The sequence below is a fragment of the Delphinapterus leucas genome, chromosome 10 (assembly GCF_059928025.1).
Source record: "Delphinapterus leucas isolate spDelLeu-1000000601 "Yukka" chromosome 10, BTC_Dleu_Yukka2, whole genome shotgun sequence".
Lineage (NCBI taxonomy): Eukaryota > Metazoa > Chordata > Mammalia > Artiodactyla > Monodontidae > Delphinapterus > Delphinapterus leucas.
In genome coordinates, this window is record NC_143138.1 from 60,915,822 (window position 1) to 60,931,193 (window position 15,372).

At 42.0% G+C, this 15,372-nt stretch overlaps 1 protein-coding gene and 1 long non-coding RNA gene across 2 annotated transcripts in view; one reads left to right on the forward strand and one right to left on the reverse strand.

The window, feature by feature from the left end:
* The window catches only part of LOC149748256 (uncharacterized), a 349,957-nt gene that overhangs the window by 24,756 nt on the left and 309,829 nt on the right, over positions 1 to 15,372 (forward strand). The gene's annotated exons all lie outside the window — the stretch shown is intronic.
* Positions 3,473 to 15,372, reverse strand: part of ENTPD3 (ectonucleoside triphosphate diphosphohydrolase 3) — a 34,880-nt gene continuing 22,980 nt past the window's right edge. Inside the window, exons 6-10 of the mRNA XM_022563691.3 lie at positions 14,908 to 15,141; positions 9,541 to 9,813; positions 9,233 to 9,343; positions 8,107 to 8,244; positions 3,473 to 5,243 (exon numbers count right to left, since the gene is read on the reverse strand). Coding sequence (XP_022419399.1) covers positions 5,007 to 5,243; positions 8,107 to 8,244; positions 9,233 to 9,343; positions 9,541 to 9,813; positions 14,908 to 15,141 — 993 coding nt within the window. The 3' untranslated portion in view covers positions 3,473 to 5,006. The remainder of the gene's footprint in view (positions 5,244 to 8,106; positions 8,245 to 9,232; positions 9,344 to 9,540; positions 9,814 to 14,907; positions 15,142 to 15,372) is intronic.

A 15,372-nucleotide genomic window follows, 5' to 3' on the forward strand; every position in this document is an offset into this window, starting at 1 on the left:
CTCCAGCAGGGGGTGGCAGTGTCTCGTGTTTCAAGAGGAAAGTAACTTGTATCATTTCTCTCCCAGCCTTAGTCTCCCAGCCCAGGGCTTACTTAGCACATGATACACTTTTGGTAAATGTATGATGAGTGAATAAATAAATGGGTGAAGGAAATACTTTTTTATACTTTTATTCATTGGCTATACTCTGTGCCAGGTACTAGCTGAATGCTAAATTTTCTCTTTTAAAAACATTTACCATGAGGTACCTATTATCCCCATTATACATGAAGAAATCTAAGGGTCAAAGAGATTGAAAGACTTTGTGAAGATCATAGAGGTAGCAAGTAGCAAATCCTTGAGTTACCCCAGATCTATATTTTATTTGTAAATGCCATATAGGACATACAGAAAGCATATGAATGGTTGAAAAAAGAGAACACCTGTAACTATACCCAGTTATAGAACATCACTGTCACCCCAGAAGTCTTGTTGTTATGGACTGAATGCTTGTGTGCCGCCAATATTCATATGCTGAAGGCATACCCCTAATGTGGTAGTGTTTGGGTATGGGGCCTTTGGGAGGTAATTAGGGTTAGATGAGGTTATGAGGGGGGTCCACTGATGATGACGGGATTAGTTCGCTTATAAAAAGAGAGCGCTCACTCTCCCTTTCTGCATAAGCAAAGAGGGAAGGTCAGCGAGAAGGTAGCTGTATACAAACCAGAGAGCTCTCACCAGTACCTGAATTGGCCAGCACCTTGATCCTGGACTTCCCAGTTTCCAGCACAGTGAGAAAATAAATTTCCGTTGTTTAAGCAACCAAGTTTATGGTAGTTTATTATGGCAGCCCTAGCCAACTATGACATCTGTTTATCTCTTTCCAAACACAACCCCTATCTTCCTCCAAATTTAAGAGTAATAATTTCCTTGCCTTTCCTTAGAGTTTACCTTCTTTGTTTAGTTTTACCTGTTTTTGAACTTTATGTAAATGGAATTATTCTATCTATCTACCTACCTACTTTATGACTTGCTTTTTAACCTCAACATTATGTTTGTAAGATCCATCCACGTTGAGCATATATTTGTAGTTCTTTCGTTTTTATGCTGTATGGTATTTTCTAGTACAAATATATTACTATTTATTCTTCCATTTTATGGAATGGGCATCTTGGTTGCTGGTAAGAACATTCTTAGGCATGTATCCTAATGTACATTAGAACACACATCTCAAAGGTATATATACCTTGGCCTGGAATTTCTGGGCTATCTGGTATGCATATCTTCAACATTATTAGACAATAGCACAGGTTCCCAGAGTGGTTGCACTAACTTACATTCCCACCTGCTGTAAGAGAGTTCCATTTTTCTATACTTTCACTAACACTTGGTATTGTCAGGCTTTTATATTTTGCCAGACTAATGGGTATATTGTGCTATCTTGTTATAGTTTTAATTTGCATTACCCTTATCTATTTAATGAGATTGAGCACCTTTTTATATTTATTGGACATTTAGATTTCTTCTTTTGTAAAATGTCTTTTCAAGCCTTTTGCCCACTGAGAAAAACTGGATCATCTGCCTTCTTCTCACTGATTTATAGTTCTTCATACAATCTGGTCCTTTATCCATTATATATGTTGTAAATACCTTCTTCCACTCTATGGCTTGTCCTTTTACTCTTTTAATGGTGTATTTTGATGAACAGAAGTTCTTAATCTAATGTAATCAACCATACCCAGTATTCTCTTATGGTTAATGCTTTTTATATAGTGTTTGAGAAACCCTTCCCTTATTCAAGATCTTAAATTTTTTTCCTCCATTCTATCCTAAAACCTTTGTAGGTTTATCTTTCACACTTATGTCTTTCGCACTTACTACCTGGGAATGATTTTTGAAAATGTAAGAGGAAGGGGTTGAATTTCCTTTTTTCTTCATATGGAAATCCAATTGTCCCACATTTTTCACTACTGCTGTGATGTGACATCTCTGTCATAATCATGCAATTGTATGTGAATGGGTATGTTGGACTACAAAATTCTAAAGTCGAACTCCTAAGTGCCACGATACTGCCTTTGTCTGTGAAAGGAAATATGATGGACATAATGCATTTTAGACTTAACTAGAATCTCAACTCACAATCTCCATCTCCAAAAATGCTTCCAGCTGGTGATGCTGGCATGTTATTTTACCTCTGAGCCCATGTTTTTCTTGCATGGTAATTGTAAGGAATAGGCACAATTTGTGACACCTAATCATTTTATCATTACTACATATTTCAAATGTAAGCACTTGCTCTGTTTGGAGCCTTGGGGCTTGGAGTTCTGTAGTTTTATTAATTTTCTATGGCTGTGTTACAAGTGGCCACAAACTTAGTGGCCTACAACAGCACCCATTTCTGACCTTGAAACTCTGAAGTTCAGAAGTATGGGTAGGTTCTCTGCTTAGGGACTCACAGGCTGAAATGAACATGTCAACTGGGTCAATCTCTTATTTGGAGGCTCTGGGGAGACCTGCTTCCAAGTTCATTTAGGTTGTTGACTGAACCCTGTTCTTTGCAGTTGTAGGACAGAGGTCCCTCTTCCTTGCTGGATGTCAGCCAGGGGTTGCTCTTAGTTCCTAGGGGCTGCTCTCAGGCCCTTTCTACCTAGCTTTCTCCATCTTCAAGTTAGCAATAGTCAAATCCTCCTCATGCTTTGAATATGACTTCCTTTTCTGGAGAAAATACTCTGCCTTTAACGAGCTCATGTGATACGATTAGGCCTACCTGGATAATCTCTGCATTTTAAGGTCAGCTGATTAATATCTGCACATCCCTTGTGCCATGTAATGATGTAATCTCAGGAGTAACACCAGAGGGTGTTACTTAGACTTTTGCCTACCACAGTAGTGCCAGATACATTACTTAGCCTGCAGATCTCGAGATGGTCTGTCTGAAAAGAATTCTTTGGTGTATGTCAGAAAACTCAAAATACTTCATCAGTTCATTCCAAATTCCCAAATTGGCTAGAAATGTTGACTACAACTCATCTTCATGGAGCTTTGACCCTCTTTCCTGCACAGACATATCTTTTTATTTGCAAACTCTTGGTGACTTGGATGCTATTTTATCTGATATCTCTAGAGCTTACTGCCCACCCCTCAGTCATTTATGGAACCATCAATCAACAAATATGTTGAGTATATAATACAGTCATAGCACTTATCCAAATCTGAGATCACACTTGGCAAGGTGTCAGGCCCATAGTAGGTATTTCTTAAATATCTGTTGAATGAATGTGTGAGTGATGAATTGCCCTTATGTAGCCTACTGTGTATTTTAGAATAAGCTATATGCACACACAAAGATAAACAATATAAGAATTTATGTAGTTTTTTAAAAGTAGTCCAAGAGATAGATCATTGTGTGTGTGTGTGTGTGTGTGTGTGTGCGTGCACATTTGTGTGCAAGGAATGCTTTGTGGAAGAAGTAGAGCTAGGATTGGGCCTTTAGAAATATGATTATTTGGATGGGTGGGAGGATGACCCACAGTCTAGGTAGGAAGAACTGTGTGAACAAAGGTGCACTTTGGGATAGGAGCAGCCATTTTGGGTGGGAATCAAGATATGAGTGGCAGGTTGTAGCCTCACAGAAGCTTTGCAATGTCAAAAAAAGTAAAGAAATGTTTGACTCAGTTATTTCAAGGAAACAAAGATTTATTAAAGTGAAGCACTTTGAACTCTCTGGAATAAAGGTGATATTAATGCATGACTTTCTTAATGCACTAGGAACGTTTCCTTAAGAAATTTTTTTTAGTTTTTAAAGCTTCCTTTCATAAATGCCACCTTGGGTCCTTAGGAGAAAGAGTACCATATGCAAGGTAACAAACACACACACTGCAAGTCACAATAAAATAAGAGTCATTTATTCTGTATTCAGCGAACAAACTATAATCTGAAAGAATGTTTATTTTTAATTTGTAGCCATTGGACTTGCTAGAGTTCTTTCCCATCCCACTTTGGAGTTAAATGTCCCCGCAGCTTCCTTTTCTTTTCCCAAAGTCAAGAACTGTGGCTACTATGCAGAGGCCTACCATCTAGGAAAGTACTGATAATTGGTAAGCAAATCATAGAAGAGGATGTCTTGTGACAACATCAGGTGCACCTGTCGGAATGGTGGGTGAAATGCATATGGTGCTAACGATGGAAAGCCAACCATAAGCAAAAGCCTAGCAAAGGCAGAATGACCTGGAACATGATAGCCTTGCTAGGAATAAACGTTTTACAGGGGGACACAGCAATGGGAAGGGGAGGCAAGGAGGATGATACACACAAAGGTGGCGATCTAACAAGCAGAGCCCTGAGTGGGAATCCCACTTCAGGAATGACTTGTCGTTTTCTGGTAGACATTGTGCGTGTCTCTGTCCTTCAGATTCTGCCTACATGACAGAAGCTTGGCTGGGGCCACTGTCCTTGGGGTAAAGGAGGCTTTTCCCCCAGATACAATGTTCTCCCAGTCTGAGGGAGCTCAATGTTTTGGGGGTTGTTAAGGAAAGTCTTAGTTAAGGACCAATGAGAGGAAGCCATAAAATGAGATATCTGACGGGGCCAGATGCTTACTAGACACCTGCCAGCTTCCAAACCCGCTGGGCGAAATACAGCATTTTTGAAGGAGGGAAAATGCAAACTGAGCCCTGAGGTCAATTCTTCAACGTTAAACTGGCATATTCTTCAACATTAAACTGTCATATTCTCAACTTACTCTTCCTCTGGGGCACTTGGATGAAAGAGCCTGACCTTGATGGCCTGTCTCTCCTCTGTTCCCCAATAGGCCAGCTAGTGGGTGGTGGGGTCTCTGGAGGAGCAATGTACACAGAACAGTTGAGAGACTCCCCAAGAGGTGCTTTGGCATAAATCAGTATCTGAGAGGCACACAGGCATTGGACTTTAGCTGTGTTTCCTGAAGATGGACATTTTGCTTGCATTGTTTGGTGCCCCCCAGGCTGGTTATGGGCAGCCCTCAGGCTCCAGGAGCCACATTGTGAGGCTCACTCAGAGTCCACTGTGTTGTCCAAGGCATGCTGGGAGCGCCTCTGGTTCCTGGATGACACACACAGGTACACAAGGTATGTCAGACACAGCAAGGCCACTGCTGTGAAGAAGGTGAGGGTGCCCATAAAGGCAGACGGCTTGATGGGCAGGCGAATCAGGGGGCTTTCGGCTGGGATCTGGTTGGTCAGGCTGAGCATGTAGCCAAGAGACCAGGCTATGCTGCTGTTCCCCACCTGTGGAGTAGAGGAGACGGCTCAGTTCTCAGGGCTGGGCTTGAGGCACTGATTACATCCCCAGGGCACACCATGGTCACCCTCCTGAGACACCACCAGGAAACTGTGGCCTAAGGAGGTCAAAGGACTTGCCTAATTTCAGACACTGCAGAGACTGGGCTAGAACCCAGGTCACTGTGACCACAAAGGCTCGAGGGCCCAATCTCCCACACTGCAGAGGAAACAGCCAGAAGAACTAATCCTCATGGCCTCGTCACAGCCAAGCGTGAAGAGGGCACAGTTAATAACAGTGAAAGTTTCTCTGTCATCGGGTACAGAAGTGTCTATAGCTAAAGAAAGAAGGTGATGCATGTTTTACTGAACCCAGGACCAGTTTCTAAGAAAAGATGGTCAGGGGACTTCCCTGGTGGTCCAGTGATTAAGGCTCCACACTGAATGCAGGCGGCCCGGGTTCAATCCCTGGTCAGGGGACTAGATCCTGCATGCCGCAACTAAGAGCCCGCGTGCCACAACTAAAAAAAAGATCCCACGTGCCAAAACCAAAAAAAGATCCCACATGTCGCAACTAAAGATCCCACACACTGCAACTAAGATCCCGCACACAGCAATGAAGGTCCCGCGTGCCTCAATTAAGACCTGGTGCAGCCAAATAAATATCCAAAAAAAAAAAAACCATAAAAAAAAAAGAAAAGAAGGTCAGTTTAAGTGGGAAGCAGACTTCGTCAGTTTCATCTGGTAGTTCCATCAATTTTTGTTTACATGTTTTTCAGCTATTTTATTAGATGTATAAATGTTTCAAATTTGCAATCTTCTATCCTCTCTATCTCAAATGATGCTCTTTATCTTAGACTATTTTGTCAGATATTAAAAAGCTACACCAATTTTGTGTAGTGTTTGCCTGATAGTTAAAAAAATTTTTTTTAACTTTCAAACTTTCCATGTCCTTTGAAAATGAACAAAACAGAAACAGACTCACAGACATAGAGAAGAGATTTATGGTTGCCAAGGGAGAGGGAGGTGGGGGAGGGATGGATTGGGAGTTTGGGATTAGCAGATGAAAACTATTATATATAGGATGGATGAACAACAAGGTCCTACTGTATAGCACAGGGAACTATATTCAATATCCTGTGATAAACCATAATGGAAACAAATACGAAAGAGAATATATGTATGTATAACAATCATTTTGCTGTACAGCAGAAATTAACACAACATTGTAAATCAGCTATACTTCAATAAAATATTTAAAAAACCCAAAAAATGTTCCATGTCCTTAAAGACGGTTTCTCTTATAAACAACATATACTTCATTTAAAAAAATCCAATCTGACAGTGCCTTTTAACTGGTAGGTTTAGTCCATTTATGATTATTGTGATTATTGATATATTTGGACTGCTTTCTAATACCTTAGTTTTAAATTTTCAATAAGTGCTACTTCCCTATGTTTATTTTTTTCATTTATTGCCTTAAAAATGATATAAATATGTTCCACTTTACAAGATGAGCGTTTCAGGCCACTCTTATGTCCCTGTACCCTATGACCCTCAACCATACCCCCATCACATTGGATATTAGCTATACTAGAATTCTGGATTGTTGTAAATGGATTCTTCTCTTTTACTTTTCTTTGGTGTTAGTTTTCTTTTTTTGTTTTTAATATAAATTTTAAGCCACAACATCATTTATTCTTACTTCCTATATTTTTATACGTCTGGATTTATTTCTTATTTGATCACTTCCTCCAAAAATATTTTGGATGTAAATCTTTGCATGGCAAATCTTCTGAAGTCTATTTATACCCTCACATTTGAATACTAATTTGACTGAGTATTAAATTCTTTATAAGTAAAGGAAAGGAACTTGAAACCTAGAATTCTGTATCCCCCCAAATTGGTATTTAATGGAAAATCATTCCCCATTCTCATAATTTACTTTCCTGGTAATTAGATTAATTAGAAACAAAGCTTGGAGAGTACATGCCACCAACAGTCCTTAAACATCTCCAGACATCCTTAATTTTTATAGATGACTCAGTTTTATCTATGTAAAAGTAAACAGTCACAGGCCTAATGCTGGATATTGCTTGCTTTAATCTAATTATTGCCGAAGCTAACATCGAACAGACTGACTCCAGACATACTTCAGGCTTTACATCTGCTCTTCCTGAAATGAGAAAACCCTCCCAGAATCTGGGGAACAGAGTGCTGGATGAAAATATCAGCAAGGCTGCGTCATGAAAGCAAGGTACAGAGGCCCCTCACCAAATAGTCACCTGTTAAGAGCTGTCATTCCAGCACTGGACCATTCTGGACACTTGAGAGTGAATACGGTGGCCTCAGACTCATTCTGAGATCAAATTCTTATTTAATGCTGCTTACTTAAACCCTATTCTCTGAAGCATAGATCTCACTCTGACATTTGTGTAAAATGGAGAGCAATTAGTTACTATTCTCTTAACAAAATTGTTACATTTGTAGCTTCTTGTCAGGATGAAAAGTCTCTGTTCCTTAACATATTTATGTATTCACTCAACAACATTTACTAAGCACCTTCCATGTTCTCAGCCCTGTGCTGAACGCTAGGAATATGAGGATGATAAAACAAGTGCTGCCGCCACGGAGCTCAGAGTCCACGGTTCTTGGCATCCAATCCTTAACTCATGTGGAAGGTTTCTGATGACCACTTCCTCTGAATTCTCCATCATCTCTTCTCATAAGCTCACCAGGGATCAAGTCTCATTGGCTCCATTTAGCAAGTTAAACCCCAAGTCCCACTTACCTTCTACATTTCGTTCACGCACATACACACAAGCATCTATTTTGAGAGAAAGAGAAGGAAACAGTTTGTGCTTTGACTTACCTCTTTTTTAAAATGTATTTGGGGCCAGGTGTTCTCGGTGAATTTGTATCCATTTACAAGCAAGTGGTAGATAAAATGGGCTGAGAAGCAGTAGGAGCGAGCGTACTCCTCATCAAACCGGGGGAGCAGCAGTGGGAGCTGAAGGCAGGTTCAAAACAGGGAGAAGGCAGGTTTTAAAACACACATTTCAGGGACTTCCCTGGTGGCGCAGTGGTTAAGAATCCGCCTGCCAATGCAGGGGTCACGGGTTCGAGCCCTGGTCCGGGAAGATTCCACATGCCATGGAGCAACTAAGCCCGTGTGCCACAACTATTGATCCTGCGCTCTATAGCCCGTGAGCCACAACTACTGAGTCCGTGCGCCACAGTTACTGAAGCCCACATGCCTAGAGCCCATGCTCCACAACAAGAGAAGCCACTGCAATGAGAAGCCTGCACACCGCAACGAAGAGTAGCCCCCGCTCGCCGCAACTAGAGAAAGCCCACACGCAGCAATGAAGACCCAACGCAGCCAAAAAAAAAAAAAAAAAAAACATTTCAGAACAGCTTAGGTCAGCTGTCATATTTTAAAGAATCTTATCACCCAGAATTTAATAATTAAAATTACTATAAAATAATACAATGATAAAAATATCCCTGTTTTATGTTCATTTGTTTTATTTATTTTTTATGTTATTCCACATATACGTGATAACGTACAGTATTTGTCTTCCTCCGTCTGACTTATTTCACTAAGCATAATACCCTCCAGGTCCACTCATGTTGTTGCAAATGGCAAAATTTCATTATTCTTTATGGCTGAGTGATATTCCATTGTACATATACACCATATCTCCTATGTTCCCCCCCCCACCAAATCCCTATACAACATCACAGAAGAACAATCTAAGTTTATAGAGTGCTTATGACATGCCAAACACTGTTATAACCATTGTGCCCATGGTTAGAACATTAATCCACAACGCAGCTATGAGCTGGGGTCCCTTACTATCCCCATCTTATGGATATGGTGAAAGGAGGACAGCATAAAAGTCAAATTCAGAATATACACACACATGCACACAAAGGGAATCTACTCTGCTGTACTGTTTCGTACCAGTATGGATCCTTTCTCTTTAAATACTGACCTTACCCCAATTCTGTGAGCAGAAATTCCAGGTGCTTGAGTTGAAGGTGTGCAGGGAAAAGCTACCCGAAAGGTTGAAAGCACTGGCTGTGTAGTAGAATCCTGCAAAAGCCTGTAAGGAAGTCGTGCAGAAGGAAATAAGTTCTCAGAATGGGATATAATATGGAGGCTTCAGAATGGGATATAATATGGAGGTTTCAGGGTACTGAATAAGAAAGTGGGAAACAGCTCAGCAGAGGAAAAACAGAAAGGTGAGAAAGAAATATTCAATGGGGAAAAAAAGGAATCTTTCCATAGTTTTGCCCTTACCAGAAATGACCCTTTAACTTTTGGCTGATATACGCCATTGAAGGAACAGACTTCTCGGTCATGGCAAGCACTGAAGTTAAATAGGGAAGCCACCTTTTCCCTACACAGTGATGGGTCCCCGGTTCCTTCAAAAGTGATGATGTTGTTGGGATCATAACTTTCAGGTCTCAGGTCCTCTGTACACAGGCTGCCAAACACATGTGCCTCAGTGAAGGTGGTGTTGTAATTCCGAGGGTAACAGGGGTTGGCAAATGTGGTTTCAGTGGTATAATTCTGTAGGTACAAGAGTGAGGTGTTAGACATCACTGTTTTGTGGAGGCCCAAGTACAAATCCTCAGTGCAAATCCTTACTGTTGTCCCCCACCAATGCCGAGAGAGAAACGGAAAAAAGGTCATTCTGCGTCAATGTAGAAGGGAACTCCCAGGTTGTCTAGATAACTCAAGTCAGGGTGGGGGGATGATCACCCTGCACCAGGCACAACACTAGGCTCTTGCTTACACTGTCTGCTCCAGCCCTTACCACAGCCCTGTGAAGCAGGTTTTATGAACTCCATTTTGATGAGAAAACAAGATATGTTTAGATTCACTGACCATTTTGAAGAGAATGTTATCTATCCACCTAAAAAAATAATTCAAAAGGTACAAATAAATATATTATGAAAATTAAGGCTCCCTCCCATCCACTTTCCCCACCCTTATTCCCTCCCTGGAAGTAACCACTATTGCCAGTTTTGTGTATTCTACCAGAGATTCTGTGTATACTTCTTGTATGCATGTGCAAATATATTTTCTTTTCTCCTCTCTTTCTTTTTAAAATTTAAAAATTAAAAAAAATTTTTTGTTTTTAATAGAGTTATTTATTTATTTTTCGCTGCATTGGGTCTTCATTGCTGCGTGCGGGCTTTCTCTAGTTGTGGCGAATGGGGGCTACTCTTCGTTGTGGTGCGTGGGCTTCTCATTGCGGTGACTTCACTCTTGTTGCTGAGCACGGGCTCTAGGCACGCGGGCTTCAGTAGTTGTGGCACGAGGGCTCAGTAGTTGTGGCTCGCGGGCTCTAGAGCTCAGGCTCAGTAGTTGTGCCTCATGGGCTTAGTTGTTCTGTGGCATGTGGAATCTTCCCGGACCAGGGCTCGAACCCATGTCCCCTGTATTGGCAGGCGGATTCTTATCCACTGCACCACCAGGGAAGTCCCTAAAATTTTTAAATCATAAATGGCAGTACTGTATACACACTGTTCTGCCCCTTGCTTTTCTTACTTAAAAATATATCTTTGAGATTTTCCTTTCATTGTAAGTGTAAGAGTGGGTTTTTAGTAGCTGCATAGCACTCTACTGTACAAATAAACTATAATTTATTTAGGGAGTCCCCTCTAGAGGAAAACTTAGGTAGTTTCCAATCATTTGCCTTTACAAAACAATGCTGTAATAAATATCGCATTACATAGAAATCTTCGATCCATTTGTAATTAATTTGGTATTAAGATTGGGATTTGATTTTACTTTTTCCAGATGATTATCCAATTTTTATCTATGGTCAAAAATGTTCCCTTTATCAAACGCTGAATTCCAAAATGTGTTTGGTTCTATTTATGGACTCTCTTTTCCAAGAAATTGGATTCAAACTCTAATTTCAAAGCTACTAAGGCATATTTTACCCCTACAGTAAAATCTTGACCCAGAAAACACTTAGCCCAACTCTTTCATTTTACTGCTGAGGAAACTGAGGTACATATCAAAATAATGTAATCATTTAACAAAAGGCAGTGGTAGGATTCTACACAGAATCCTACAGAAGTCCAACACTCATCCAGTATAGCTAACATGAGTGTTCTGCAGAAAGATCTTCATATGACTCTGTGGAGGCAGCAAACAGGCCCCCTTCTGCCTTAATGGTGTGAAAAAATCTATGGTGTTCAAAAGGTCTTATGTCTAATTTGTAACGTATCATGCCATGGTCACCCTATGGCTGAAATATTCGTTAAAAGAAAAAAATCAAATCAACCAAATGATTATTTAGTTTCTCCCTCCAAATCTGCCTTATACTTTTTAAATAATTAAATCATTTCTGGCTTGGCTTGGAGAAGAAGCAAGATAATATAAATTATTTCTGGCAGAAGAAGCTCAGTAAAGATTATTTCACTTCTCTTTTTGGAGTGTGAATTATTTGTTATGGCATTCCTTAAATATAATTTGCCAGTGTGCCAAGTTGCTTAGGCCCTCAACATTCAATAAATCTTCCCTGAATTTAGTGTTTTCAGGGCACTGGCATGAAAGGGTCATGTACTTTCTTTTATAATAAAATGACCAATATAGTTTTCCTTTTTAAATAATGGTATTTGGAATATTATGCACCTATAAAAGTATTAATTTCAAAAGATGTTTAACAACACAGGAAACTGCTCACAATATATTGTTAGGTTAAAAAAAAGCTGGATATAAAATTATATGTAAACCATATGAAGCCAAATTTGTAAATACTATACATATTCCTGCATGAAAAAGAAAACTGGAAGAAAATGCAATACTGTGTTGATGGTGGCTAATTCCAGGTTTTGTTTGTTTATTATTTATATTTTTTATGTCTGTATTTTCTAATTTTTTTTTCACTGAACATGTGTTACTTTAAAAACAGAAGAGGACTTCCCTGGTGGCGCAGTGGTTAAGAATCCACCTGCTAGGGTTCCCTGGTGACGCAGTAGTTGAGAGTTCGCCTGCCGATGCAGGGGACGCGGGTTTGTGTCCCGGTCCGGGACGATCCACATGCCGCAGAGCGGCTGGGCCCGTGAGCCATGGCCGCTGAGCCTGCGTGTCCGGAGCCTGTGCTCCGCAGCGGGAGAGGCCACAGCAGTGAGGGGCCCGCGTACCGCAAAAAAAAAAAGAATCCACCTGCCAATGCAGGGGACACGGGTTCAAGCCCTGGTCCGGGAAGATCCCACATGCCGCAGAGCAACTAAGCCCATGAGGCACAAGCACTGAGTCTGAGCTCTAGAGCCCGCGAGCCACAACTACTGAGCCCTCGTGCCACAACTACTGAAGCCCGTGTGCCTAGAGCCCATGCTCCACAACAAAGAGAGGCCACTTCAGTGAGAAGCCCACGCACCATAACGAAGAGTTGCCCCCGCTCGCCACAGCTAGAGAAATCCAGCATGCAGCAATGAAGACTCAACACAGCCAAAAATAAATAAATACTTAAGTATTACTTTAAGTGTTACTTTAAGTAATACTTAAGTCTTATTTAAAGAGGAAGAGAAAGTGAATTCATGTCCCTAACGTCTAACATGCTCTCAGAGTGAGACTTGAGCCCTGGGGTGACTGGAGACTCCTTTTTAAGAAAATAATTTGCAAAGTATATATCTAGGTGTCACTCTCACCACACTCTGTAGCCCCTTATATTACAGACCGGGAAACGAGTCCTGGACTGGTGGCATTTACTCAGCCAGTTCATGATGCAGTAATCTTTGGGAACCTTCTAAGCTGGGGCTTGGCAACACATCTTTGGGACATGAAAGTATTGGTCAGGCAAATCGGGACATGCATTTGTGGGTGATCCTCATCACACCTGGATTCTTCCCCTCACCTGAGTCAGAAGGCTTACAGTGCAGAGCTACACTCTCAGGCATCCAGATGTTATCAGGCAAGTTGTAGACACACCCTGTCCCTGTGACCTGACTATCTGTAGTGAGGGGCTGGGGTCTCCCACCTCTGCCCCCAGTCCTGGGCTCACACCTTGAGACCTGCATTCTCAAACCCAAATGAGACCTCATCCAGGTGGAGTATTCACTTCTCTACTGTAGACTGTTGGGTACATAGACATTCTTTAATAAACATTGTAGGAGTGTGTGCATAAAGACACACACACACACACTCTTCCTCAGTGTCAGTCAAATTTAAGAGGTTAGCTTCTCAAACCTCCACTCATTCTGGAAAAAGGGTGATTTCACCTGCTTCCCTTTTCCTGTCTAAATTTCGGAGGAGCCCCTGCTCCACCCTCCACCCCCACCAGGGCCAGAGCTGGAGGAAGGGACAATAAGTATTGTTAAAAATAAAAGGAGAGAGAGAAAAGAGGAGCCCCAGTTAACGAGGGTTGGTTAAGCTCCATGTGGGGTTTGGTTTGGCTGAGTGTAGGGTGGATATGAGGGTCTGGAGTGGGCACTGAGTCTTCTGAGCCATGGAAGTGTAGCTCAGGGCTGCCTGCAGGGTCCCCGCTCTGTCCTTCCCAGGAGTGCTCAGGCTCTCCCAACAATACATGTGGCATGCATGTGTAGTGGGGCTCCAGCCTTTCCTGTGAGGCTGAAAGAGAAGTTTTGGGAAGAGGGCCAGACCTGGAGGGTGAATTCTCACCACCTACCTTGCATGGCTACTCAGTAAATATGGGGATCTGAAGATGTGACTTCTGCTGATGACACTTTTGTAAACCAGCCCAATTTTCTACAGGCTAATGGCTGGGGAATACTGCTTCCTTCTTCAATGACCAAAGTAGGTTGCAGTGGTGGGGCTTAAGCTACTGATGCTGTGTCCACTATGTTCATAGGCTGACCCAGCTCTTGTCTCCTTCCCCTGGGCCCCATCAGAAGCCAGGATCTGTGGCCTCCGGTTGGCCCCATGCCCCTCTAGGTGATCAAGCCTCCTTCCCTTCGTGTTCCCTTCATCTTCATCTTCCCTTCTCAGCCATGGCTGAGATTGATGTCCCCTTAGCACTGGAGTTTGGGATCTCAGGTCGCATCCATGGTGCTAGTGCCCTTGCTGACACATACAGTACTAATGTCAAGTTCATATTAGTGATAGCTTTCTAGTTGATGCCTGAAGTAGCCATCTGTGCCATGGAACATTTACCATATGAATTAGTGACTGATGTGATGGAATTCGGCTGTTCTAAGACCCCAACATATAAAGGGCATGAAATCTGCCTAATATAGGCTCATGTAAAAGAAGCCTGAGCCTGGGGAGGGCTCTGCCCTCTCCCCTGTCAGCAAGCATTTCCCATATGATCACTTTTATTATTTTGTCTGCACTCAGGGGAGTCTCAACATTCTCAGGTTTATTTAGCTACTGGTTTAAAACAGCTTGTGTCCATAAAGGGATCCCAAGTCCTGAATCATTTATAAAACACCTGGAGCTCTGGAATTTCCCTGGACTTCTGACTCAGATACACTGGAAATGATCAACACGAGAGAGAGAGAGAGAGAGAGAGAGAGAGAGAGAGAGAGAGAGAGCGAGAGCGCTTGGACGCCCACAAGTAAACAGGAAAATGCTGCTGTTTCCATCCATCTTCTAATTGGAGTGGAAAGGACAGACCCCAGAAGGCAAGGCATCTTCCTCTCAGCTAAGACCCCCGAGGGAATACCCATTGCCCCCTGGCTCAGGTACCTGAAGAAGAATTGCCAGAAACCTCCTCTCAGCCTCATTCCGGCCATAACACTGGAAGCTATGCGTGTAGAGTGTGTACTCATAGCCATACAGGGACACCTTCACGATGTCACTGGTGTTCAGCCCCACGTTCTCTTCTACCGCAAAGGATATTTGGGTGGAGGCACCGCCTAAATCCAGGGCACCTGTGGTCTCCTTTCCGTTCGGATGCACCCACATATGCCACAGGCTCTTCTACACAGTAGGAAAAGGAAACAAGAAAAAAGACCAAAGGTACCATCTCTGATTGGCTAGGGTTCTTCACCCAAGACCCATCTCTTATTGCTAAGAAATATGACATAGGAAGCATTCAGGGCCAGATCTCTCCTTTATTTCAGGGGTGGAACTCAAATGCTTACAGGGACTGTACAGGCAACATAAATGAGTGAGTAGACAATAGGGAATGAGGTGTAGACAGTAGGGAAT